The sequence below is a fragment of the Columba livia genome, chromosome 5 (assembly GCF_036013475.1).
Source record: "Columba livia isolate bColLiv1 breed racing homer chromosome 5, bColLiv1.pat.W.v2, whole genome shotgun sequence".
NCBI classification, from domain to species: Eukaryota; Metazoa; Chordata; class Aves; order Columbiformes; family Columbidae; genus Columba; species Columba livia.
Window position 1 is genome coordinate 29,778,540 of NC_088606.1, and position 27,789 is coordinate 29,806,328.

At 36.8% G+C, this 27,789-nt stretch overlaps 1 protein-coding gene across 12 annotated transcripts in view; it reads left to right on the forward strand.

Annotated features, from left to right (window-relative positions):
* The window catches only part of HECTD1 (HECT domain E3 ubiquitin protein ligase 1), a 64,566-nt gene extending 36,777 nt beyond the window's left edge, over positions 1–27,789 (forward strand). For 4 of the 12 annotated variants that reach the window (XM_065064117.1, XM_065064119.1, XM_065064118.1 and 1 more), the window contains 24 exons: positions 194–299; positions 1,267–1,401; positions 1,487–1,626; positions 2,203–2,526; positions 2,971–3,137; positions 3,317–3,493; positions 6,409–7,245; positions 10,409–10,630; positions 12,361–12,494; positions 14,442–14,598; positions 15,442–15,664; positions 18,198–18,252; positions 18,493–18,675; positions 19,009–19,219; positions 19,301–19,386; positions 20,507–20,634; positions 22,495–22,696; positions 22,835–22,972; positions 23,136–23,743; positions 24,829–24,907; positions 25,017–25,110; positions 25,417–25,567; positions 26,300–26,444; positions 26,845–27,789. In XM_065064117.1, coding sequence (XP_064920189.1) covers positions 194–299; positions 1,267–1,401; positions 1,487–1,626; positions 2,203–2,526; positions 2,971–3,137; positions 3,317–3,493; positions 6,409–7,245; positions 10,409–10,630; positions 12,361–12,494; positions 14,442–14,598; positions 15,442–15,664; positions 18,198–18,252; positions 18,493–18,675; positions 19,009–19,219; positions 19,301–19,386; positions 20,507–20,634; positions 22,495–22,696; positions 22,835–22,972; positions 23,136–23,743; positions 24,829–24,907; positions 25,017–25,110; positions 25,417–25,567; positions 26,300–26,444; positions 26,845–26,982 — 4,840 coding nt within the window. In that variant the 3' untranslated portion in view covers positions 26,983–27,789. The remainder of the gene's footprint in view (positions 1–193; positions 300–1,266; positions 1,402–1,486; positions 1,627–2,202; positions 2,527–2,970; positions 3,138–3,316; positions 3,494–6,408; positions 7,246–10,408; positions 10,631–12,360; positions 12,495–14,441; positions 14,599–15,441; positions 15,665–18,197; positions 18,253–18,492; positions 18,676–19,008; positions 19,220–19,300; positions 19,387–20,506; positions 20,635–22,494; positions 22,697–22,834; positions 22,973–23,135; positions 23,744–24,828; positions 24,908–25,016; positions 25,111–25,416; positions 25,568–26,299; positions 26,445–26,844) is intronic. The other 8 variants (XM_065064121.1, XM_065064124.1, XM_065064125.1 and 5 more) reach the window with 4 other exon arrangements.

Genomic DNA, 27,789 nt, shown 5'->3' on the forward strand with positions numbered 1-27,789 from the left:
AAGGTGGCTTTTGTTCATCACTGTGCAGATTAATATTTTTCTTACTCTGCTGTAACCTTATGGCTAGAACAGATGATCAGTAGAAGATCAGTAGAGTGCCAGATATTTGCTACAGCTGGGTACTGTTCTCTGAGATACTGTAGAGTTTTTTTTCTCTATTGTGCGGTAACACTGTAACTGTTCACTTTCACAGTCGTCCTGCAGTTGCATTAGTTCGGAAGTTAATAGCAGTGTTAGAATCTATCGAACGTCTACCTCTCCACTTGTATGATACACCAGGATCTACGTATAATCTTCAGGTAAATGTACTGGGATAACAATTTATCATACACACGACCGAATGTTATATGCAAATTTCAGTACAAGTTACACTCATTAAGTCTGTATGAAGCATATTCTTGCAAAAGCACATGAAATTAGGCAAAGAACAACAAACTTTTTTGCATTTATTTCCTCTGACACTTAACCTAAATGTTTGGGTGTTCCTCTACTGTCACTTTTACACTGTGAAGTGAAAGTAAATTTTGATGGCAGAGATGTTTGTTCTTTCATATTACTGTATTGTTCTCTTTGTATGGGAATATGCCCCCTAGTAAATATCCTTACTGTTTGTACCAGCAATTAGACAATTATGAGATATGTTTATTAGTGATGACTGGTGATGGGCTGTGATAGTTAAAAGGGTCCGTTCTAGGCCTGTGTGCTCATTTGGTAATACAAGACACCTGCAGGATCAGCAGGTTCTTAGAAAGGAAGGCTAAAGTATTTGGTTTTGTCCAGTTTCTGTGGAGTCTTCTTTTTTTCTGTCTGAAAGCACACCTCAGGATTTTGCAAGATGACAGTGAAGTGTGAATATTTCTGTTTCAATGTTAAATGATTAGAAAATAGTTGCAGAGAGTTGCAAAAACACTGCTGCTATTAAGTATTTTGAAAAAGCATCATCAGTTTTTATGTTACCGTATTTGCTAGTCTACAGGATTTAGATACAAAAGCTATGAAAATACATGAAAAGTGAGAAAATGCTGGCTTGTGTTAATTGACTTATAGACTGTCATATTAAAGAATTGTTTGATTAATTGAAAGAAGTGCAGTTCTAGGGAATTACTTTTTAAAGCATTCAATGAGAATATATTAATAGTTTGCTTAAGCTGCACAACAAAAATACTTGATACACCTCTAAAACTGTTGTTGTGAAATATTTTGCTTTTCTTAAGATGGTAAAACCTCGATAGAAAAGCTTATGTTAATACTTAGCTACTCTTTCAGATATTAACAAGGCGCTTGAGATTTCGTTTGGAACGTGCCTCAGGGGAGACTTCTTTAATAGATCGGACAGGTAGAATGCTAAAGATGGAGCCTTTGGCAACTGTTGAATCTCTAGAACAGTATCTCCTGAAAATGGTGAGCAACATACCACACACAGAGTTCACAAGGAACGGTTGCATTCTGCATCTCTAATATTTGATTTCTTCTCGTTCATATGTAGGTAGCAAAGCAATGGTACGACTTTGATAGGGCTTCATTTGTTTTTGTACGAAAACTACGTGAAGGCCAAACATTTGTGTTTAGGCATCAACATGATTTTGATGAAAATGGAATTATTTACTGGATTGGGACAAATGCAAAGTGAGTTTCTTCCAAGCTAAATCTTTTTAAGTTGGATATGATAAACTGTGATCCATGGGGCAGGATGGGGAGAGACAATTCGTACTGAAATGAGGTATCTTCGGGAGATATCTTTGCTTTTACTGTTGATCATTAGAATTAAATTTCTTTTTGCTCTACTTAAATAATAGAAAAAGATGAATCTCTGAAGCTGTGTTGAGAATTTGTATGCTTACTTAAGAAATGAAGGGGTGGGAAGGTTTGTGTCTTTGTTTTTATTTGCCATGATTTTGTTTGGTGGTGGTGTGGTGGGGATTTTTGGTGGTGTGTGTTGTTTTTTTTGGGTTTGGTTTTGGTTTTTTTTTGTATATATGTGCCTTTATGTTTCTAAACCACTGTAGTAAAATGGTGTTTGGAACACCTTTAAAGTTACATAAGTATCTAAAATTAATTTTTTTGGTTTGTAATAAACTCATCTGTAATATACAATTTACAGTGAATGTCAAATGTTAGTATTATTAATACCTGGGGTTTTTACTGTAAGAAATAATTGAATAGTGTATTTCTCTTTTTACTGTATTTCTCTTTTTACTGTAGAACTGCATATGAATGGGTAAATCCAGCAGCCTATGGTTTAGTAGTGGTCACATCCTCAGAAGGAAGAAATCTGCCTTATGGCCGGTTAGAAGACATCCTAAGCCGTGACAGTTCAGCTCTCAATTGTCATACTAACGATGATAAGAATGCTTGGTTTGCCATAGATCTTGGCCTTTGGGTTATACCATCAGCTTACACATTACGCCATGCTCGAGGTTATGGACGATCTGCTCTCAGAAATTGGGTTTTCCAGGTGTCTAAGGATGGACAGAACTGGACTACTTTGTATACTCATGTTGATGACTGTAGTCTCAACGAACCAGGGTACGTCTGTGCATTATTTCACTTTTTATAAAATCAGCTCAATTAAAACCATACTTGACTGTAGACTAATTTAATGTGGACTAGAGGTGGAATAATGTGACTGTATAAAGAAATAAATGGTAGATGATCTGAATTATCAAGGATGGGCTGGAAAATAAGTGATTCATAAGTTCTCCGTATGGTTCACATAATAGCATTTGTGCTTTGCCATCATTATAAATTCTAGTTTTGGTGGTGGTTTTTGTTGTTGTTTTTGAGAAGATGGTAACATTAGCACTCATGCAGAGTATGTCCATAGTGTTAATAGGTTTTATGTGTCTTGTATTCTTGGCAGTTTTCTGATTTTATCCATACATAATCAGCATTATGGGTTTGGTTTAGCCTTTTTTTTTTTTTTTTTGGTGTGTGTCCCCCAATCATGCCCCCTTTCTCATAAATTTAAAGGTCTACAGCAACATGGCCTTTAGATCCTCCAAAAGATGAGAAACAAGGCTGGAGACATGTTAGAATAAAACAGATGGGAAAGAATGCCAGTGGGCAAACACACTACCTCTCCCTGTCTGGATTTGAACTCTATGGCACTGTGAATGGAGTATGTGAAGATCAGCTGGGTAAGAAAAAGAACGTGTACATCCTATTTGTTCTCCTACAATGCTGATAAACATACAATATAAAAATCAGTGTGAAAAAGGTTAATTTTTGCAGTGGAACTTGCTTAGAAACTTAAGCTCAAAATTATTCCTCATTCAATACTTGTAAGTCTTTTCATTTCAATTTACATTTCTTGTAGGAAAAGCTGCTAAAGAAGCTGAAGCAAATTTGCGAAGGCAGCGACGTCTGGTCCGTTCTCAGGTGTTGAAATACATGGTTCCAGGAGCTCGTGTAATCAGAGGAATTGATTGGAAATGGAGAGATCAGGATGGAAGCCCACAGGGTGAAGGCACTGTTACAGGAGAACTGCATAACGGTGAGCACAAATTGCATGAATTTGTAAATGTTTGTAGCATCATCAGCTCATGTGGAATGGGCAGCATTAAAGTATTTTCTTTGTAGTGTCTTGAAGAAGTTGATAAAATTTTAGATCTTTTGGGGAGAAGGAACTCAAATACTGCAGCTGTGAAATTCCACTTGAATGCATGAAAAGAGATTCTTGCTGTAAATGAAACTTTTGTGGAGCTTTGCTTAGTGAAAATACCAAATTGTTATTTTGACATCTGTTACAAAGAAGTAGTAGTATGGGAAGGTGATGGATGCAAACTGATTAGATAAGCTTTGGGCCTGCTGAATCTGTAATTATCTCCTTCATTTCTTCTAGCTTAGCATTTGCAATGTTTTTCTTGACTTTGTTGTATCCTGTACCTTTTCTACCTCACTAGCTTCATTGGGATCAAGTTGTTATTTTTTTTAACTAAAAACACAAAAAACTTAACTTATGGAGCAGAATAAAAACCTGCAACAGCCAGGGAAGTCAGTGTTCAGGAAGCTAAGATATTGAGGAGGCTCCAGAAGAGGTGATGATCTTGTCAGCTGAACATGCTTTCCACCTTTTTCTCCCTCTCCCCTTATTGTGGCGTAAGACTTGCCTTGTTTCTGAAGCATCTTCAGCCACTCATAGGCTCCTTCTTTGCCAGGTTTTAAAATTTCTTCTAGTTTGTGGAGTTGTCAGCTCTCAAACATGGAGAAATGTCCAAAGTATAATGTCTTAAAATGTTTTGAAACTTTGAATTTCTATTAAGCAATTCAGTACAGCTTGTAGGGGATTCTTCTGTCATCTCTATGTTGTTCTTATCAGATGCAACAGTACCATAGCTACCTTCTCACTTTGAAGATTTTAGGTATTATTGGTGAGTAGTATTCTACTAAATCAGTGGTTTCGTACCTATTCCAGTACAACTTTCCTGTTTAAGCATAGGTGAAATTGAGGTTCATTTATCAGATGGTGATGCCACAATGTGAAACATGTATCAGAAGACTCTTGTTCCTGCCGTAGTTTTCTTTCAAACAGAATTTTGAAAACAGTATCCCATTGACTTTTTTGTCGTTTGTGCTGGTTTTGGCTGGGATAGCATTACTGTTCTTCATAGTGGCTGTGATTTGGATTTGTGCTGGAAACAGTGTTCATAATAGAGGGATATTTTCCTTATTGCTAAGCGGTGCTTACACAGAGTCAAGGTGTTGGTTTAGGGTTATAATGATGAAACACTAAGACTCCAAGTACTACATAATATGTATTAAAAAATTGTGCAGATTTAAAGCTGTTTGTAATTAATGCTTTAGGAAAAGGAGCAATACAAACCAAGAACAGTTATTTAGTATGCTTTTACAAAGTACACTGTTCAGATATTCATATAGGGGAAAAATGATAATGTTTAACTAGAGTATGGAACTTTTTTTTCCTATTTGGTACGAAAGGCAAATACATGGTAGAAAGGAAAAAAAATCAGACTCCATTGACAATTTTACCCTTCAAAGGTTTAGTGACATAAAGCTACTCAGACATATAGTAGCTCATGAAGACAGAAAAAAATCAGACAAGAATAACGTGATCTAAACCTGCTCATGTGGGGATGAGATGTCTGCTTATCCTATCTGAAAACTTAATTTATTTTTAAATACTTTTCCTTCAGCGTGCTCTTTCTAAATAGAAAATTGCCTGTAGTCTTCTGTTTTGATCTAGAAGTGATGACTTTTGGATAGTTATAAGGTAAAAGTGCACCTCACAGTACTAAAAAGAATATTTTACTTCAAATTAACTCTCTTCTGTTTTATTAAAGAAAAATCTGTGTACGTCTGGACCTGACATCTTGTTTAAATTTCTGTCTGAGGCTATGGAAGATGACTGAGCTTTAGGCATTTTATTTTTTAAAGAAAATGTGTATCAATCAAAATAATGACACCCAAGTTTTGTTACAGTTAACATACAATAAGAAATACTAGAAGGAACTTTTTTAGGCGACTCTCAGATTGCAATACATACTCAGGTTAAAATAGATTGGTTTGCCCCAATTTCTGTCCTAGTTAGCTAAATTTTGCATGTTACCCTCATTATTGCAGATTTATAACATTTAACTGTTAAAAAAATCCTGGTACTCTAAATAATAATTTAATAAAGCGATTGAAGAGTAGCATCTCCGAGTGCTGTTTTGGTCCCAGTATAAAGTTTCATTATATGAAACATATTCTTTTTGCTACCCTGAAATCTTTCTTGAAGTAGTACTTACCTGCTTGCCATAAGACTTTTCCTATGAATAGGAAATGTTGAGTCTGTGAAAATTATTGAACTAAAACGTTGAGTATCAGTAAATGAATTCTTCCACTTTATAGGGCAAGAATAAGAAATACTGAACTCATCAGCTTCATAAAATGCCTTCTGTCAAGTAAATATGCTTATCTATAGGCATCCAACAAAGAAAAACATTATAGAATGTCCTCACAATAATTGTTTCTTGACACATATTCATAAAGTTATGATATGTTGTAATATACATTTCTGTTATTAGAGCATCTATGAATAAAAGTTTGAGGTGTCCTACTAGGCCAGTTTCCTTCACAGAGTTCAGGTCACCTGGAAGGTGTTATATTGCCCTGTGATGTCAGATTACACTGTTTCCTTCCTGAAGGAAACTTTACTTTTGGCTGGATTCTGGGACCCTGAAGATAGAGGCTGATCATGCTTGCTGCCTCAATGTTAACAATATTTTAAAATACCAAATTGTTTAGACTTAAACGCTTCCTTTTTAGTTGGCATTAAAGGTTATTTAGTCATGTAAATAATTCAGACATGCAGCCCTTATCAGAAGCTGATCCCACATTGTGGAGCTACTGTCTGACACGCTCCTGTCTGCTTTCTGCTGGATCTCACAAACTCCTGTCCCTTTCCAGGCTGGATTGATGTCACCTGGGATGCTGGTGGCTCTAACTCTTACCGTATGGGCGCAGAAGGAAAGTTTGACCTCAAGCTTGCACCAGGGTACGACCCTGATTCAGCGGCATCACCCAAACCTGTTTCATCCACTGTTTCAGGCACAACGCAGTCATGGAGCAGCTTGGTGAAAAACAACTGTCCAGACAAGACGACTGCTGCTGCAGGCTCCTCAAGTAGAAAAGGAAGCAGCAGTTCTGTGTGTAGCGTGGCCAGTAGCAGCGACATCAGCTTGGGTTCGACCAAAATGGAGCGGAGATCAGAAAGTGTAATGGAGCAAAATATAGTTTCAGGCACTGACGTCCATGAACCAATTGTTGTTCTGTCTTCTGCTGACAGCGTGCCTCAGGCTGACGTAGGGTCATCTTCCAGTGCGAGCACCAGCACCTTAACAGCGGACATGGGAAACGAAAATGCAGAGAGGAAGTTAGGTCCTGATAGCTCAATACGCACTCCTGGGGAGTCCAGTGCTATATCTATGGGAATTGTTAGCGTAAGCTCTCCTGATGTGAGTTCAGTCTCTGAACTGACTAATAAAGAAGCGGCTTCCCAACGACCTCTGAGCTCTTCAGCAAGTAACAGACTCTCAGTCAGTTCTTTGCTGGCTGCTGGGGCACCGATGAGCTCCAGTGCAAGCGTTCCGAACTTATCATCTCGAGAAACTTCCAGCCTGGAGTCCTTTGTACGAAGAGTGGCAAACATAGCACGTACCAATGCCACAAACAACATGAATTTAAGCCGAAGTAGCAGTGATAACAATACTAATACTTTGGGAAGAAATGTCATGAGTACTGCAAGTAAGTAAGCTATATCTTAGTTAAAGCTTTTGTTGTTTCTTTGGCTTTCATTAGACTTAAAGAAGTTTGGATTCTGTTGGCCTGATAAACGAACTCAGAGCAGCCTTGACCTTGTGTGTACCTGTAGACTCCTGAAGAGCTCACAGAGTTCAGGTCACCTGGAAAGTGTTATATTGCCCTGTGATGTCAGATTACACTGTGGCACCCATCAAATAGACACCAAATTCAAGTTATTTTCTATTACATGTTTAGGAAGATGGTTTAGATTACAAAGCTGGAAGGCTAGCAACAGTAGGTAATGTTGGGATACTCTTACTTTCTGATCTGTGTAGATTTTGCGTACTCACCTTGTATCTGCCGATTTCTGTTACTTTTCCATTTTCCTTGGGAAAGGCAGTTGGTGCATATTGTGAAGTCTCTGAGCTTAAGAACTGAGAACACAGTAGAAAGAAAGAAGTAGACTGTAGCGTGATGGAATTTCAGTAGATTCCTGCATTCTGGCAGGCTGAATAACTTAATGTACTCTAATACTGTGTATGTTTTCATTAAGGCTTACATTTGGCAAACTGCTCAGGCATATTAAGTGTCAGGAAGTTTATGGTTAACTATGATTTAAGTGGGATGTGCATGCTTTTACATTTGCATTTTCTCTGGTTATGTGTAAGACCAAGGTATTAGCAGGTAAATTGTAAACCTGCTTGTTGTGAGCTCGCTCTTCCGAATTTTCAGCATGGTCCCATTAGAGTTGTTACTCAACCAGCCTTTTTAGGCATTTTGTTGGGTGATGGTGGTAACATTTTAACCGGAGAGCTGCATTTCATGAGATAGGCAAATAAGGAAAAGTAAAATTACTCATGCCAGAAAGAAACACATAGTTTCTTGTTCAGCTTTCATGCTTTTCTAGAACTTGTATACTTCCTTACTTAAAAATATGGTGTTTGCTTTTGTAATTTCTATTTTTTTTAACAGTGAGTATTTTCTTGGGGAGATTTTTTTTTTGTGTGTTCTTACGTTTATCTTGTGATACCAGGGGGTGGTAGGGGACTGTTTGCAGCCTGCATTAAAAATGTAAGATACTCAAAGGAAGATTTCTGGTAATTGATCTCATTTTAGGCATATAGTCAGTGCCTCTGGTTCTGAAGTAGATTTGTGCTGGTGCAGGGAGAGAGAGCACCTTTGAAAAACGCAGTAAAGATACTTCAACAGCACATTTAACAGTTTTCATGACTGTTTGATATCATACAGTGCTGAAGTTGGAAATAAGAAAATGGCACACTAAAAATTTGATTCCTACTTTAGAATTATCCCTCATGTAGGAGTTATTTTGTTTTATACAAATAGAAACTGTAAATGGGAGCTTGTGAGCCAAAAAGAGATCAGAGACTAAATTTGAGCAGGCTCACCGAAGTTATATTAGAGCATTGTAAAAAACTTAGATATTTTTTTAAATTTATTTTTTGTTTGGCCTGTCCAAGTTTGAGAAGAAGCAAAAAACAATGAACCAACCAAAAAAAAAAAAGTCTGAAATTATCAACTCTGAAATCATGATTAATGATGTAAGTCTTCCTGGGCTTGCTGTGGTGGTTGCATTTAAAAACATCAGTATTTGCCAGGAGTGAAGTGATGTCTGGGGAGGCCAAATTCAATTTGGTTTTGAGTTCAGAGCAAATGAAATGCTGGCACTTAATGGCTTTTTCTGTTTATTGTAACAGCAAAGAGTTGATTGTCATTAATTAGAAGGGGGTGGAAGATGTTAATATTGAACAATTTATTTTCAAGTTATTAAACAACAACAGAAAAACCCTTTGGATTGGAAAATGTCCATGCTTTCCTAGAGCATAGGCTTGTTGACAGCTTTACGTTCAAACTTCACTCTCTCCTTCCTCACACATAGAAGTAATCTCAAGCACTATGGTTGCTTGGGTCAACTTTGTTTGTTTGTGTTTCTCTTTACAAGCTGTTACTTACTTTGGGGTTTTTTTTCCCCCCTTAGGAATGTATCTACCAAACAACAAAAATAGAAACAGTAAAATTTATTTTTCTCAAAAAGCTACCAAATGCACTTAGGAGAAGAATCCCAGTTGAGTTGTATTCTTCTTTAGGGGTAGTAACCTTTGCAAACCTCAATAATAATAGTCTGAAATTCAGAACTGAAACTAATTTTCTTCTAAGATAGCAGTGCCTCAGTTTACAGAAGCTGCAGTAACAAAACTGTTTACTTTAAAACTGTAGAACTTGCCTTCAATAGATTTTAGAAAAGGTAGATTGAAAAACATAAGGTTTAAATTTAAGTAAAGATGGCCCCTCAAATTTGCACATGCACATGTGATTAACCTCCTGTGTTTGAAGATAAGCATGTGAGAAAATGTTCTGAAGATTGATATGCAAATGTGTAGTTACTATAACTTGTACTCAGTTGTGTACCTGAAATTATTTCAGTTGAGCTTACAGTGGTTTTAGTCCTGTTTCAGTTAATTAAAATGTATTTACTGTGTTTTAGTTGAATGTGCAGTAAAAGTAAATTTTTAATTGTTGCTTATTCTGAAAATTATTAATATAAATCAACATAAGAAAGGTATGAAGTCACATGTTTTGTAGTACTGCCAACTCAGGCTTGTTGCCCATCATTAACATATGTGCTAATAGTTATGTGAAAGATAAGTCAGAGCTGCTTTAAGAACTTTAGAAAAATGCCTAAAAAAATCACAAGTTCCACACTTGTTGTGTTCTGTTCTCAATTAATTTATGTATAGTTAAACTGTTTTCCCTGTGTTATTTTAATTATGTTGCACTTTAGAGGTTAAATTAAATTTTAGGCTTAAAGACAGACACAATATTGGAATAACAGATTTATGAAATACTTCTCATGTGTTGAAAATGAAATTATTTCAGATGTACAATGGGATTTGGGGATTTATTTAATAAAATGATTTGTTTTAAATGTATGTGAGGGAATATGCTCAGAAGTGGGCGTTTGGATTGTAGGGTGCACTTTTGCATTGGGAAACCTTTCCCCTTTAGTCTGTTATTCTTTATTGTAAAATAAGCCATCTGATAATTTTGCAACCCCAAATATATTTTTCAACACAGGACTCATGCATGTAAATTGTGCTCTTCAAGTCATCAAATTATTTATTTTATCTTACCATATCTTTATCTATAGCTTCTCCTCTTATGGGTGCCCAAAGTTTCCCTAATCTGACTACAACTGGTACCACATCAACAGTGACCATGTCTACATCCAGTGTTACTAGCAGCAGCAATGTAGCTACAGCAACTACAGTTTTATCTGTTGGTCAGTCGCTTAGTAATACTCTAACTACTAGCCTAACATCAACATCTAGTGAGAGCGATACAGGTCAGGAGGCAGAATATTCTTTATATGGTAAGTTTCATTTTTAAATGAACATAAGCAGACTTCCCATTATTAATGATTTTTTTCCCCTTTTCTCCCATTGTTATTATTTGCTCATGTAGTAGTTTATTTACTGAAAAGTATTTGAAAATAGAGCTGTTTGTATATTACTAGTTCTGTAAGGCAGTAAGTAAAATAATGTTAATGTAGCGTTATTTCCTTATGTTTTCTAATCTTTATTTTCAGTATATTCTGTCCCATATTATTATTTATGGTATAGTTTGTTTAGGCACTTAATCTTTTCCTTAATCAAATGAGTTTAGTATCGAATGTAGTTTGCATATGAACTTGTAATGAAAATAGAAATGTTATTTCTCATGGCGTTGTGTAGGCATGCTATAGGCTCAGTGTGAGGTACCCCGTGTTGCTCAGTGATTGAAAAGTCTCTGCCATTAGGCACATCATACACTTAAAATAGTAGGTGAGGTTCCAGGTATCTCAGTACCATAACAGTAATTGCAAAACAAATTGGAAAGAACACAGAAATGAAAATTACTTAGAAGATGGAATGATATGATTCAAGGAACAAAATGCAGACCTATGTGGGCACTCTGTGAGAAACAGACTTTAGAACAGAATTTATTTGCAGGATATGAATACCGTGAAAGATGATTTGGTTAACTAGGTTGATAACATGGGGAAATTAAGTTAATGAAATGAAGTCAAGAAAAGTCTGGGCTAGATATGGCAAAATACTTCCTAATGTAAAGTTTTTTGGATTGTGAGATGTTCTACAAATAGAAGATTCTTGATTCATTTAAAATTGGATTGGATTAAGGTTGCATTCTATTCTGTCGCCTTTCCTATAGCCTATTGAAATTGCTTGAAAAATACCTGGTAATTTCAATGGATATTGGAATTGAGCTGCTTGGGGGTGGTCGATTAAAATACCTACATATGCCATCTCCATTATTCTTTTAATTTTTAAGTCTCATTTGGTATTTTGACTGGTTGACAAGTCTTAAAATATATCATAAACAGCTGGGCAAGTAGAGTTACCTTCAAGTCTCTGTTGGTGCATTGGCAACAATTCAAAGGGTGTTTGGTTGGTATAGATAGTTTATATGCATATAGAAAAATGTCAAGATTCATCTCAGTCCACCCTGGATTGCTGTGAACTTCTGGTTTTGGGGGTTTTCTTTTCAGTCTTAGTCCAAAGTGGGTGAAATTGAACTTTATATTTGTCTTGAGCTTCTTGTTACAGAAATTAATTAGCAATTGAATCTTTGAAAATATCGCTTTAAAATGTTTATTTTATATGTCCTTTACATTGTAATTTGAGGTCTAAGGCACATATTCTTAGTGGAGATTACATCACTAACCTATTTTTTAAGTTAATTAAACATAGAGTCAGTATACATTTGTGTAGCATTTTTTGTGATCTTTTGAAATTTAACATAAATGTAATTTTCAAGTGTTTGATATAATCAAATGAGAAACTGATCTGTCCTGCTGATAACTCTTAATTATACATATGTTGAGGGCTTTTTTAGTTATGCTATTGACTGGACTCCTGAACTTTTTGTCAGGTGTATGCTTTTATCATAGCTTTTAATCTTCTTATGCCATAAGCAATAATTTTGTTTGTGAGATTTGTTTTTTCAGTGTTCCTAATACTATTGTTCCTTAATTTTCCAAATTTTGCTTTAAAAGTTATTCTTGCCTTCTGTTCCATATGTAAATATATATATGTGTTATAGATTTTCTTGATAGCTGCCGAGCTAGTACTCTGTTGGCAGAGTTAGATGATGATGAGGATCTACCTGAACCTGATGAAGAAGATGATGAAAATGAAGATGATAACCAAGAAGATCAAGAATATGAGGAAGTTATGGTACAGTATAGTTAGCATAGATTATATCTTTATTGACTAACAGATGCATTAAAAATCCACAGATTTTTTTGTTGTTGTTCTTTTTTTTACAATATCAGGTCCTAGCTATAATCTTTCTGTTAATTAAAACAGATGCGTTTAGAATGAGGACTAGTAGTTTGGAGTGCCTATCCATTGAGACTCTAAATAAAATGCCAAAGTTAAAATCGTGTTGTACTTTTCAGGGGCTGCAAACTCAGTACTACTTTATGAAGGCAGTTCATTGTCCCTTTTCCCCGTTCTTGCATATATTTTGAGTATTAAGAAAGCTGTTTTTCTCATGCATTCAAATGAGCACTAGATTGGTGATAGTAGCCTTTCTGTACAAATTTGATGGTACCACCTTCAACATTTATTCCAGAGAAAAGTGGTTTTGAATGCCAGCACACACTGAGACCTTACAGGTCAGAATTAATACCTTAAAAACAGCCTGAGATATATATATCTATTAAAAAAAAAAAAAAAAAAAAAAGAAAAAGGCGAGGCAACACCCAGCAGGTTAGTCCATATAGGTCTTGCCTACATTACTGTGAGTTCTGGCTTTTCATTTGGTTTTTCTTTAGTGGTGTGATAAATGCCTGGTCTTCTACCACCATTGAAGTGACCAGAATGGATATTGCAAGGTCCAAGAGGAAAAATATAAGATGATAATTTAATGTTTATTACATAAATGTGAATATTGCTTTATGGAATGATAGAAGATTCCTCTTGTAATTAATATGCACAACTTAAAATATTTAGCATTTTAACCTACTCAGATTATGTTTTTAAGAGAAACTCAAGTATATTACTAAATATTTCATTATTTCGCTTCTGCACAAAGATGCAAAGTTGGGAAAGGAAAAACCAGTGCTACTTAAATGAATCTACAATGCAAACAGGAAGCTTACTTGTAGACTGTTGATCACTTTTCAGAAATTATTACATGATGTTACTGTTGCTGTTCATTGGAAGAAGCAGAAATAGCTAAATTAGTCTTTGCAGAGAATTGGATCTGAAAGAGAAAATTTGGCTTTACTTGGTTGGGTTCCAGTCATGTTCCCTCTGATACACAGGGTGTTTCAAAAAGATGGACAGAGTTTCAAAACAGTGTAGCTGATGGGGTCGCCATCGTGCCAGTGACTGAGGCTGGGGGCTGTTTGTGCGCTGGGAGAGGCATCTGGTGCTCATCACTTGAAACTCTGTGTCCCACCCTTTCCAGCGGTGAGAGTTTCATTCACGAGCGGTTCGTGGTTGCAGAGATACAATGATTTCAAATTGGGTCCATCTTTTAGAAACACCCTGTAGTGTGTAATTCTTGTCAATGAGGAGTTGAACAGATTAAAAGCTTGTTGTAGAAAAGTCGTAAGCAACTAATACTTGCCAAAGGTTATTGAAAATTAGATTTCTTCCCACCATAATAGTTTCAGTATTTGGGTGTTTGATTTAATCTCTGGATAAAATGTGTATACATTATATATCAATATGTGTATACACTTTCAAAAAAAATACCTCTTGGTTTCAGTAAAGTTAATGTGTTAATTTTGACACCATTGATTTTATTTGCATCTTTGATACTCCAAAGTTTGTATAATACACAAGATATGTACATCAAGGTTGCTGGTCTACACTACTCTGTATTTCCCTGTGTTCTGGTGCTTTATGGAAAGTTTAATTCTTTCCAGAAACTGTAAATACACCTTCTGTAAGGTTACACATTTATGCTGATTTCTCTGTGGTTTTGATAGTTCTCTTGATTCTTGCTTGACCAGTTAAACAGAACTAATGCTGTTATGTGCCATTTTGATATTTTTTTATGTCAGTTTTAGTTTACATGACTGCTGTATTCCCTAAGTTTTAAGTTTTTATTAAATGATTCTTTGTAGCAGAATCTAAAAGCAACTCTTTTTTTTTTTTTTTTTTTTTTAGGAAGAGGAGGAGTATGAAACCAAAGGTGGCCGCCGAAGAACATGGGATGATGATTATGTATTGAAACGGCAGTTTTCTGCTCTGGTTCCTGCTTTTGACCCAAGACCTGGTCGTACTAATGTTCAACAAACAACTGACCTAGAAATTCCTCCACCAGGTTTGCTGACAGGACATTCGTGATACTTGATCTGGCTTTAGGATGGAGACCCGCTGTTCAAGGCCCATTGGGCTCTGGAGTTCCTGTCACCATTAACCAGTACAATATGCTTTTGTGGCTGTGTGGCTTTTCTCTGTTTGAATGAGAGTTTCATCTAACTCTGCAGCTTCAAGCATTATTGAGGGAAAAGTAAATTAAGTGCTATGTGAAATAAGCATACTCATGGAATTAACTGGGATTAGTGATATATTTCTTGCTATCTCTGGTTCAACCTGCAAGGAATAATCTGTGTGCTGAGCTACCCAGAGCAGCTTTGATTGGAGAGGGCTTGTTGAAACAGTCCAAAGCGGAGGCAAGGGAAACTACCACAGAAACTGAGCAGTCTGTATGACCAGTAGCAAAGCACCCGGTCTTGTTCCTTAGTTCATTCTTGTTTATCAGGGCAGGTATAGTCAATGTTCATTACAGAAAGGAATGTGTAGCTTTATCTTATGTGGAAACAAGCCGTTGTTGATTTTGATGAACTGAAACAAGTTCCTACAACAAGAAGATAGTATGTATGAAAAGAATGCATGTGCTGTGATAGTATTAAAGGGGATGTTATCAAGACTTAAGGATCAATAGATATTTCAAAAATTCTTGTTAGCTTTACTCACATATAGAGAAGTGTTGCAGTTACAGCCCTTAGATACAGTTCATAGTTACAACTCAGTATCATATCTTTGGCATGTGTGCAGAAAATTTTCACGTTTCCTTATTGAGCCACTTTATTATGTTTAAGCCAATTTGTCATGCATTATAGATTTTGTATTAACAGCTTCTCAAATGTTTTTTCACGTGCAGGTACACCTCATGCAGAACTCTGGGAAGAGGTTGAGTGCATGCCTTCGCCACGTTTAGCGCTCACCTTGAAAGTTTCAGGTCTTGGAACAACTCGAGAAGTAGAGCTGCCCCTAACAAACTTTCGATCTACCATCTTTTACTATGTACAGAAATTGTTACAGCTTTCCTGTAATGGCAATGTGAAATCTGACAAACTTAGACGTATCTGGGAGCCAACATACACGTAAGCTCATAAGTTTGTTATTCTGTGTAGAGAACACTGTGACTGATTAGGGAGTAGGTGTGAAACACTGTTAAGTTTTTCTTCTTACTCCATAGGAAGCAATGTTAGAATTAGTTTTTCTTGTGTTTATGGTAGGATGTTCTTACTTGTTTTGAAGCTAGTGCTTTGAATACAAACCAAAAAATGTCCTAACCTCTAATGCTCAACTGTGACTTGTTAACAATATTCCAAAAGTCAAGCAGTTGACAGGGAGAACATAATTTAGTCTGCTTAGGGATCTGCTTGGAAGAATCCCATGGGGATGTATAGAGAGGTCAGGAGAGGTGATTGTTTCATTTTCAAGGATTACTTCTTCCAGGCTCAAGAACAATCCATCGTAATATGTGGGAAGTCAGGCAGAGGCAGTAGGAGACCTGCATGGATGAAAAAGAAACTCTCAACAGAACTCAAAACATAAAAAAGGAAGCATATAAGAGATGGAAGAAGGGTCAAGTGACCCAAGGGTAATATTGTCCCAGCATGAAGATATGGGATTAGGATCTGTTGAGGAATGTGAAGAGCAAAGGTTAGGGAACACTTAAAGAAACTGGACATACAAGTCCATGAGGCCCAAGGGGAAGCACCCACAAGAGCTGACCACTCCTTGGTTATCTGTGATAGGTCATGGTGGCTGGGAGACATTTCTGCGGACTGTAAGAAAGTGTCATTCCTACCCCCGAGAACGGCAAGAAAGATCTAGGGAACAATAGGGAGGTCACTCTCTTTCATCTCTGAAAAAGCAGTGGAAATTTTCCTGGAAACCATTTTCAAACAGTGAAGGACAGGAAGGTGATTGGGAGTAGGTTGCATGGATTTAAGAAAAGGAAATAATTCTTAAGCAATCCGATAACCTAGCTCAGTGGTGAGGAGAAAGCAGTAGATGCTATTTTCTTTGACTTTATCAAGGCTTTCAACCCTTTCTCCCTCATTGACAAGCTAATAAAGTATGGACTAGATAGTGTCTGAAAACTGCCTGAACTGCTGGGCTCAGATGGTTGTGATCATTGGTATGAAGTCCAGCTGGAGGACAGTCATTAGTGGTGTACCCCAGGGGCTGATACTGGGTCCGGTACTGTTTAACATGTACATTAATGAACTGTATGATGGGACAGAGCTGACCCTCAACAAGCTTGCAGACAGAACTGGGAGGAGTCATTGTTGCACCAGATAGTTGTGCTGCCATTCCAAGAGATCTCATCAGGCTGGAGGAATAGAGAGACCGCAACTTCATGAAGTTCCACAAAGGCAAATGCGAAGTCTGGCTGCTGGGGAGAAATAGCTGCTGGTAGAGGCTGGGGGCCAACTGGCTGGAAAGCAGCATGGCAGAGAAGGCCCTGAGGGTCCTGGTGGACATAAAATTGAACACAAACCAGCTCTGCAGCCTGGGAGTAAAGAAAGTCCGCAGCATCCTGGGCTTCATTAGGAAGGCTGAGGGAGGGGATGTTCCCCCTCTGCTCAGCACTGGTGAGGCACATCTGGAGTGGTGTGTCCAGTTCAGGGCTCCTTGATACAAGACACGTGTGGACACTGGAGAGAGTCCAGCTAAGGGCCATAAGGATGATTAGAGGGCTTGAAGTCATACAAAGAGAGTTTGAGAGGTCTGGGACTGTCTAGCCTGGAGAACAAAAGGTTTGTAGGATCTTACCAGTGTATATGAATACCTGATGGGGGAAAGTAAGGAAGGCGGAGTGTAGACTCTTTGTGACAAGTGAAAGGACAAGGAAGAAAATGGCTCAAACTGAAATATGGGAAATTCCATTTAAACATAACATTTGAGTCAGGAGCTTTGGACTAGGACTCCAGAGGTCCCTTCCAACCTCAACTGTTCTCTCTATCCTAATTTGACCTTACTTGCTTTATAGTAATAGACAGAAATTATACAACTATATGATTGTGTTTATTTTCCATTTACTACACCAATGTAACTTCAGTCATACTAGGAAACTAACCTATATGAAAGCAAAAACTGCCATGAGGTGGCTGCACTTTTTTAAACTCCGTGTTTTAGATTTCATCAGTGCTTGTATATTACACCTGTTTTCTAAGTTGTCTTATGTCAAAAATTGTGTGCTGTAACAAAACTGTTTTCTAGTTAGAAAGCATGAGAAATAGTTGTAAGTGCGCATATCTCTTAAGTTAATACACAACAAACTACCGAAAATTTCAAAGAGCTGGTGTATGTTTAGTGAAGAACCTAAAGTTGGTCTGGGAAATTTGCATGATGAAGTTTGTTTGATTATTCAGACCTCACTTAAGGAAACAGAAATCAATACTTTTCAAGATAAATATTGGCATAATGAAAATTAAATATGAGTTTAAGAACTTTGCTGGATGAGGGTATCCCAGATGTTCTGTGCAGCAAAGAGCAGCTGCTGTTGCTGGTTTACATCATATTATAGAAATATAATTAATATCTAACAAGTCAGTGTATAACTTCAGAATTTAGAAGTTGTGTTATGAGAATGAAGTATTAACTTGTTGTTTTGATGTCTAGAATCATGTACAGAGAAATGAAGGATTCTGATAAAGAGAAAGAAAGTGGAAAAATGGTAAGACTTAGTTCTTTGCTTTTGTATGTTTTCATGGATGTTCAAACAGAAGCAAAACAAATCTAATTGCAGTTTTTGAAATGCTACATTAAAAAAACTAACAGTTTTCAGTTACTTAAAGGATATGAGTGAGTACATCTGTAAATGCATGCTCCTTTAAAAAAGACAATATGTAATGCATGTGAAATCTTGAAGACTTTACAACCAGGAAAAACCAACATTTGGTGGTTCCTGTTGTAGGGTTGCTGGTCAGTAGAGCATGTGGAGCAGTACCTTGGCACTGACGAATTACCAAAGAATGACTTGATAACCTACCTGCAGAAGAATGCAGACTCAGCTTTCCTGCGCCACTGGAAATTAACCGGCACTAATAAAAGTATTAGGAAAAACAGAAATTGTTCCCAGCTCATAGCTGCATACAAGGTATATGTCTGCATCCAACCTTTTTTTATTATGAATGGCTGTGTGCTTTGTTTTGCAGCTTTAAAGATCTTGTGAAGGAGCGATATGACATGGATAGGAAAGTCGAATGTTCACATGCCAATATCAAGTTTAGTTTTTGCTGCCCCGTATGTCTTTTGTTACATATAATCAAGTTAAAATGCATTCGAATCATGATTTGAAGCATCCACAGTTCATCTAAGCGTTGAGGTTAAACACAGCAACCATTCTCATTTTTCACATCACTAACTTGGAGTGCACAGTCGTAAAGATAGTAACACAAAGTTTTCATTCTTAACAATTCTTGTTTTGCAGGATTTTTGTGAACATGGATCAAAATCTGGATTAAATCAAGGGGCCATTTCTACTCTTCAGAATTCTGATATCCTTAGTTTGGCAAAGGAACAACCTCAGGCCAAAGCTGGCAGTGGGCAGAACTCCTGTGGAGTAGAAGATGTTCTGCAGTTACTTCGCATTTTGTATATAGTTGCCAGTGACCCTTACACAGCACGAGCTTCTCAAGAAGGTAAGTTAGTTACCTAGCAGAGCTTCTGAAATGTTTTCATGAAAACAAAGTAAAGGCCAAATTTTCTCTTGATATTTTCAGAAGGTGATGAGCATCCGCAGTTTAACTTTCCACCAGATGAATTCACAAGCAAAAAAATTACTACAAAGATTCTGCAACAGATTGAGGTATTGCATTGATGTGTTATTCACAATGTATCTATGTAATATTGTTTTTGAGACTCTAGTGTACTTTAACTTTTTGAAATTATTAGCTTTTTTGCTATTTTGACTTTCAGATTGTTTCATATGATACTTCCTTATATTTTGGATGAGGAAATTCTGTAAGAACAGGCTAGTATAAATAAAAGCATTCTAAGAATAAAAGTTGCAATACAATTGTATCGTTTGCTTATGAAAAAGAACATGCATGTTGACACATAGTGTATATATGTCTGCCTGATGACATTGTAACAGAGGTCATTAATTGTGTTAAGTTTCAAAAACATTGTATTGTTTATACATTCTACATAAAACTTTCAAAAAATAGCATGTAGAAAACAATCTTGGTATTATAGTAGGTCAGTTAGATGCTTTAGAAGGAAAACTTTGAGATGTAGTTCTTTGGTAGAACTATATTTTCTTTAACAAAGATTTAAAGATGAAGATTCTTGACTTGCTCAGTTCTTGTGTGCTTTTTGAGTGTTGTTTGTTTTGTTTGTTTGTTTTTAAATTACAGTTAAGTTGCCTTAAGTGTTCCTTAAAAAAAAGTTGTGTTTGTTCATATTCTTTTAAGGCACCCTGAATATCCTTGTAGTAATAATTTCTGCAGTCTTTTTTTTAGTATGATTGTATTTTAGGAGGGACTATAGTAATATTGTATTGGGGATCATTTTTACTACCACCAGGTTTCTTTTGTGTCTTCTGGTATTGATGAGGTAGTATCTAATACCTTTGGGCAAAAGTAGTTCTCTCCAGGTAATTGTATACTGAGATCTCCCCACAGTGCTTTGAGCAGCACAGTATCCCAGAGATTTGCTACAGCTTGTAGTGTGTTTGTGCCAAAGCACTTTGTGTCCACTCTTGAGCTCTAGAAGCTCTGTGAACTTCTCATTCATAGAATTGAAAAGAAAGGAGAAAAAAAAAAAGTAGCAGTTGCTGAGAAGGAAGAAACTTAAGGACAGGTGAAATCTCCATACCTGAGTGTGTTGCGTCTCTGTGTACTTGGCTACAAACTTGTTGGGACAACCTGAGTCTAATATTAGAAACACTTTTTTTCTTTCTTTCTTTTTCTTGCATTAAACTACAGGAACCCTTGGCACTAGCTAGTGGAGCTTTGCCGGACTGGTGTGAGCAGCTAACAAGCAAGTGTCCTTTCTTAATTCCATTTGAAACAAGACAGTTGTACTTCACATGTACAGCATTTGGAGCATCAAGGTAAAAAAAATATAAAGACTGCTTCCTTTTTTCTTTAACAAAAATAATAGGTTTTTTAATTGCTAATTTACAGAAGGAATTCCCAAAAAGACAGATTTTATATGCCAAATTTACAGCATTTTAGATGTAGAAACAAGGGGAAGAAGATGGAAAACTTCAGAAAGACTTCTGGACACTTGAAACATTTCTTGTTCATGGTGTTAGAGGTTTATGACGAGTAGCATACCTTCTCTTTGATGTTATTCAGGAAATTCGTTTCTCAACTTTAGCTGAAGACTTGCTTGCATATCTCTAGGTAGGTTATCATATCAGGCAGTAATTCGACTGGGTTGAAGTTCACTGCATAAAGAAGTAAGAAACAAAGTTGAAAAATTCTGCAAATAAATGTGAATTAAATGTTTTTTGAAAACATACACCAAAGCACATATCTTTTATTTCTATAGTTCCTACAATTGTTTGGTGATTGTGGTTTGTTTTTTTTTTTAAATTCAATAAACTCTTAACAGACAAAATCTAACAAATAGATGTAATTTGAAAAGTTAGTATTAGCTGCATAATGAAATTGTAACAAAACCAGACATTAAAACATTTAAGGGTACCCTCTGAAGTGTTTGTGTTACCTATGAATCCTTAATGTTTTGATTGCAGCAGTGATTCCCTTGAGAGTATGTAGACAGCGTAAAACTTTTTATTCTCATAACATAAAAGTAAGCTGGCAAAGAATTGTTTTTTGTAATCCTTGGCTGGTTTTTTTGGTTGTTTTTTTACAAAGAGGAAGAAAAGCGCAGACAGTGATTTGCAGAGAGTACTGTTTTGTTTAATACACAGTAGAAATGCCTCATGAAAAGTGTAAATTGAGGCATTTTAAAAGAAAGAAAAAGGAAGAGAAGAAAAGGTTTTGTCTTGCAAGACATCAGTTTAGATTTTCTTAATATGGAAGAATTGAACTTCTACAGAAAAATGGTCCAGAAAACTGGACCGTGTGTATTTGTGGTTTTGTTTTGGAAGAAGGTAATGTTTTAGAAAACATGTGTTTTAAAGATATCCTTCAGGAAACTGTGCATGGTATTCACTTGGGAAGTAAAGAGCTTTCTTAAGCTCTTAAAATATTGGAAATAGTTCTTACAACTTGTATATGACTTCTGTGTGTACATGCACGTGGGCAAGTGCACCCTGTCGGGACACTTGACCATACTTGCAAAACTGCCCCCAGATGGTAGCTCTGTAGGTTGCTTATTGCTGCACAGATAATACACACGGGAATTCAGAACTTTGACTTTATGTAAGTATTACTGTGAGAGGTGGCTGCTCTGCCTTCACTGGTATGCACCTCTATGTGTGTGATTGTACTTCAGCTTTGGTTCCATGTTTCTTTAATAAGTAAATCTTGCTGTAAACCTGGCCAGTATCAGGGGGGTGATGTACAACTGCCTTGCGATATCTAGTGGAAGTCTTCATGTCTATAAACAGTTTTGAGCAGCTGCAATTAAAAAGTACTACAGTAAGTGCTTTGCTCTGTTCGTTCCACTGTAATGTGAAAACTGTAGTAATTCAGATCAAGAATTGTATGTTTTAACTGGGGCTATTTGTTATATCAGAAGTTATGACTGGCCCTTCATAGTAATTAAAAATTATTTAGTTTGCTAACCTTATAAAATACAAAGCAGTCCATATTGGGGCATTTTGAGTATTTCTGATAAATACTTTGGTATATAAGTTTAAAAAAAAAACAAACAAAAAAAAACCAGGAGGAGGCAATTAGTACTTAACAAGGTAACGTTTTCATAGTGGCTGCATTCAAGTTTCCATTCTGGTAGACACCAAAGTTTTAAACAAATGGTTTTTGTCTTGTTTTTCCAGAGCGATTGTCTGGCTACAGAACAGACGTGAAGCCACTGTTGAACGGACAAGGACCACAAGCACAGTGCGACGTGATGATCCAGGAGAATTCAGGGTTGGACGCCTCAAACATGAAAGAGTGAAAGTTCCGCGAGGTGAATCCTTGATGGAATGGGCAGAAAATGTCATGCAGATTCATGCAGACAGAAAATCTGTTCTAGAGGTAAAGCATATCTGCCTAGCAGAGTGAGGTTAGATAGCTATTTCTAATGTACAGGATATTCAATATCCTGTTCCATAACCAGCTCTGAACATTCACTAGGATTTTATTTTATTATTAACATTCCTTATGTTCTTCTAGGTTGAGTTTTTAGGGGAGGAAGGAACAGGCCTGGGTCCCACCTTGGAATTTTATGCATTGGTGGCAGCAGAATTTCAGAGGACAGATCTGGGAGCTTGGCTTTGTGACGACGACTTTCCGGATGATGAGTCTCGTCAGGTAGGTTTCAGTTTGCATTTCAAACTGAGTACATGTATAAAAGAAGAATGAGCTGGATATTCAGGAGGGGTTTAACAGAGAAGTACAATAAGTAAAACAGCACAGATATTGAATTAAATTCACCTTTAACAATGTCAACTTCTTTGTGTTTCTCTTAAATCAGGTTGATATTGGTGGTGGATTGAAACCCCCTGGCTACTATGTACAGAGATCATGTGGACTCTTCACAGCACCATTCCCACAAGACAGTGATGAACTTGAGAGAATAACCAAACTTTTCCACTTCCTTGGAATTTTCTTGGCTAAATGCATTCAGGACAATAGACTTGTGGATTTACCCATTTCTAAGCCTTTTTTTAAACTCATGTGTATGGGGGACATTAAAAGTAACATGAGTAAGTTGATATATGAATCACGGGGTGACAGAGACTTGCACTGTACTGAAAGTCAGTCGGAGGCTTCTACAGAAGAAGGGCACGATTCCTTGTCAGTAGGAAGTCTGGAAGAGGACTCCAAATCAGAATTTATTCTTGATCCACCAAAACCTAAGCCTCCTGCCTGGTTTAATGGAATTTTAACGTGGGAAGACTTTGAATTAGTAAATCCACATAGAGCTAGGTTTCTAAAAGAAATTAAGGACCTCGCAATTAAAAGGCGTCAAATTTTAAGCAACAGAAATCTGTCAGAAGATGAAAAGAACACGAAACTACAGGAATTAATGCTGAAGAATCCATCAGGCTCAGGGCCTCCACTTAGCATAGAGGATTTGGGGTAAGAGTTTTCGTATTTATTTATAAATATGCAAACAGTCTTATATTAGAGACAAATGTCAACTCATGTAATTAAAAATGAAGGCTCTTCATTTTAAATGGTATCATTGCAAGGGGGAAATCACAAGAGATGCAGCATCACCCAGTTTGCCATCTGTAGCTGTATTCTTGTTCCTTAGTTTGAGGATTTTTCTCTTTGCACTTGCTCAGTTTCCTAATGTTTAAACTTAAATGTGGCTGCACTGCAATGCCATATGACTCTCTAGAATATGTGTAAAGGCCTTTAAAAAAGTGCGAATCAGTAATTTCTTTGCTGTGACAGCTATTGAAATTTATCAAGTTTTTTGGAGAGTTTAAAAGAGGACAGTGACATTTCAGATTGTCTTAGTAGACATGTAGTGCAGTGTTTGAATCCATGGTAAACAGAATATTTGCTAAAAGCTAGTAAATAAATGTTAAAGACATAAAAGTGCTCATACCTGTGTAAATGTGCATCAGGACATCATCTTTCGTAGTTCTGAATAATTTCTTTTGAAACAACGGTTGTTTTTCTACCATTAATATTATGGGTTATTTGTTAAAATTATGTTGTGCTACAAGGACTGTGTAGTCAGGCTTCAGCAATTGCTTCTGGCCTTGTGGATTTAGCATGGCTTGTTAGAGAAAGCAAGTGGCACCACTGAGGGCCTAAATGGCTGGTATGTGAACTGGCTCTATAACTGTTAGTGCTTAATGTAAAGGATTATTTGAGTTTGAACAAAATTTAAAAATTTGAATAGTTTTGAAGCTTATAATTTAAAGATACCAAACTCTATGAAATTTTCAAGGGTTATCAAATCCAAGAAATAGTGAGTGCACGCGTGTGCATACCGTAGATTTGAAACGTGTTACCTGTGTAGTCCATTATTAATCATAGTTCTGTACTGTGGTACCACTGCTCACGTATATACACAATGGTCCACAAACAGTGGTTTGAAATGTGGTGAGATGCTTTTGGGCTTGGGGGGTGCATTTTATAAATCTGGCATATTTGCAAGAGGAGTAGCAGGCTTGTTTCCAATTAATAACTATCTTTGTATTTTGAAGTCTAAATTTTCAGTTTTGCCCTTCGTCCAAAGTCTATGGGTTTACAGCTGTGGATCTCAAGCCAGGTGGTGAGGATGAGGTAAGGAAACACAACCTACCTTCACAATTTAAACAGCAGTTGGATTTTTAGTCTCAGCAGTAACTGATGCAAAGTGAATTCTTACAGTGTTTATCTATTGTCTTTGCAGACTGTAACAATGGATAATGCAGAGGAATATGTAGATCTCATGTTTGACTTCTGCATGCATACTGGTATACAGAAACAGATGGAGGCATTCAGAGGTAATTTTACATATGGCAGAATATATGTACAGTTAGGTGGACTAATTGGTGCTCAGGGTGTTCTGGTTTCAAGTGGTGGCATAGAATGGCTTTCAAAGCTTTGAAGTTAAGATTGCAGTAGGTAAGGTATTAATTTCATCACACTTTTGCAGTAGTTATGCCATTTTTAATCTTGAAGAGGTTCCATTTACCTTAATTAAGAAACTTTTGATTGATTCTGATTTTATTAAAATATAACTGAAATGCTGATGTTATTTTATAAGTGTTCTTTTGACTTATGTTAACTGTATCTTGTGTAAATTAAAGATGGCTTCAATAGAGTCTTCCCAATGGAGAAGCTGAGTTCCTTCAGCCATGAAGAAGTTCAGATGATTCTTTGCGGAAATCAATCGCCTTCTTGGGCAGCTGAGGATATCATCAATTATACTGAACCTAAACTGGGATATACACGAGATAGGTACTTATATTCGGAGCAATTTTTAAAATAGTAGCTGAAAGATACGTTAGGTGATAAAATGTCCAGAATGCTCATTAGACAAAGATGCTAAGTTGGATGGGATTGGTGGTCACTGAAGAACTAGTGGTCGTCTAAAACTACATGAAATAACAGGTTTCTGTTCAGCTGGGTATGGTTGTTTGATGGTTTGGAGTTTGGGTTTGGGATTTTTGCTGCTTGTCACGTTTGGTAGCAATAACATACAAATTAATTCTGGAACTGTATTACTATAAGCATGCTGAAGGATCCTGCTCAGTCTAAAATGCTGTGTGGAGGGATTCTTCTGTCGCCCCTGCCCTGCATGCAGAGATGCAGCTGAGGTGACAGTGCCCGATAGCTGAGGGCGTGTTCCAGAGGCTGAGCCAGTTGGATTCTTTATTGGAGTAGGCTTCAGCTTTATCTACTTCTCTACCTTTTTGTATGCAAAATACCCAAATAATGCTCCAAGATAAGTACAGAGAAAAGTTCTTATTTACCTACATTTTTCTGTGTAATACTCACCCATCAGGTTAAGGAAGTACTTCTAAGGGGTTTATGATGTTCTTAATTCAATACTGAACAGGCATTAGAATCTTACAGTGGCTGCTTAGATGTGACTCAAGACTGCAATTGTACTGTCTCCCGAGAAATTAAAAAAAAAGAAGTCACTCTCTTGTAATGTTATCGTAACTAATTATTTACCTTTATCTTAAGCCCTGGATTTCTTCGATTTGTGAGAGTCTTGTGTGGGATGTCTTCGGATGAAAGGAAGGCTTTTCTCCAGTTCACCACTGGTTGTTCAACACTCCCCCCAGGAGGACTGGCAAACCTACATCCCCGCCTCACTGTTGTACGCAAGGTACGGCTGCTTCAGGTTGTCTTTCAAACCAGCTAGATTGGCTCTTGGATGTAATTGTTGCTACGTTAAGAAATAGCACTAATTTCTTTGTTGTTCGAGAGGCTGTTTGGTTTTGGTTTCTGGGGTTGGTTTGGTTTGTTGGTTTGGTTTTTGCTTTTATTTTTAATTTATGACACTATGCTAAACGTTCAGTAGTAACCTGTTTCAGGTCTGTTCCCTGACTTCATGTTTGAATGCAAAAGAATTAATATACATGTAAATGTTATTTCTAAGTTGGTCTGTAGCTTTCCTGATGCTGCTGTTTCTTGACAACTGATGTTAGGTATGCAGTAAATGCCCTGAATTAGAGGACCTTACAGCTTTTAACTTTTACTGCAGTAAAAAATGCTCTTTTCCTCAGGTTGATGCTACAGATGCCAGTTACCCATCTGTGAATACATGTGTGCATTACCTGAAGCTGCCCGAGTATTCTTCCGAGGAGATAATGAGAGAGCGTCTGCTGGCTGCTACGATGGAGAAAGGCTTCCATCTCAACTGAGCCGCCCCCTGCAGTCTGGGACATGAGGAAGTGTTTTTTTGATACTAGCCAAGCCTCTTGTGTTTGTGTGCAAAAAATATGATCTCCACGCTGTGCTCTGATGAGACTTGCCTTTTTTTTCACCTGTGAGGCTTTAGGAACATGTGGAATAAGTTTGTTAGCTGCTAATGACAAAATAAATCCTTGTAACTACACAGCCAGCAAGAAATTGGCACAGAACACTGTGTGACGCTTCAAGGGCTTGCACAACTGGAAATTAAGGTGGTTCTGTTTGACTGTTCCAAAGAACAGATCATCAGATTTTCAGTGTTCACTGATACAGATTTCTAACAGTGTATTTGTGTAAAGTTTGTCATTTAATACCTTGTACACTACAGTTGCCATCACTGATCCCTGTTTTGCTGGCTTTAAGCTAACTGGTCAGAAACTTGCTTCCTTAAAACTTAGCGTTAATGGGCATCTCCGGCTTTTTCTTTTTTAATGGTGCCTGCACTATTGGAGTATTTTAGTGGGTTTTTGCATATAATCATGCACAACCTTTTTTTTCTTTCAAGTGGGAATATATTTTGATTTCTCAAATGCCCTGCTATAAAGATCAAACCCTTAAGTGTGTGTGTGCAGCTCAACAATAAAACTATTAAAAAACACTGGTTCCTAGTGCAAGGCACACTTAAAGCAAGTTTTACTTTTGGTTGTATTTTCTTTGTATATTATAAACATTTATTTAACTTGTTGCAGTTTGAAGTTTAAAAAACACCCAATGTGTAAGCTCAAAAGTAATCATTAAAATGTTTGCAACATATAGAA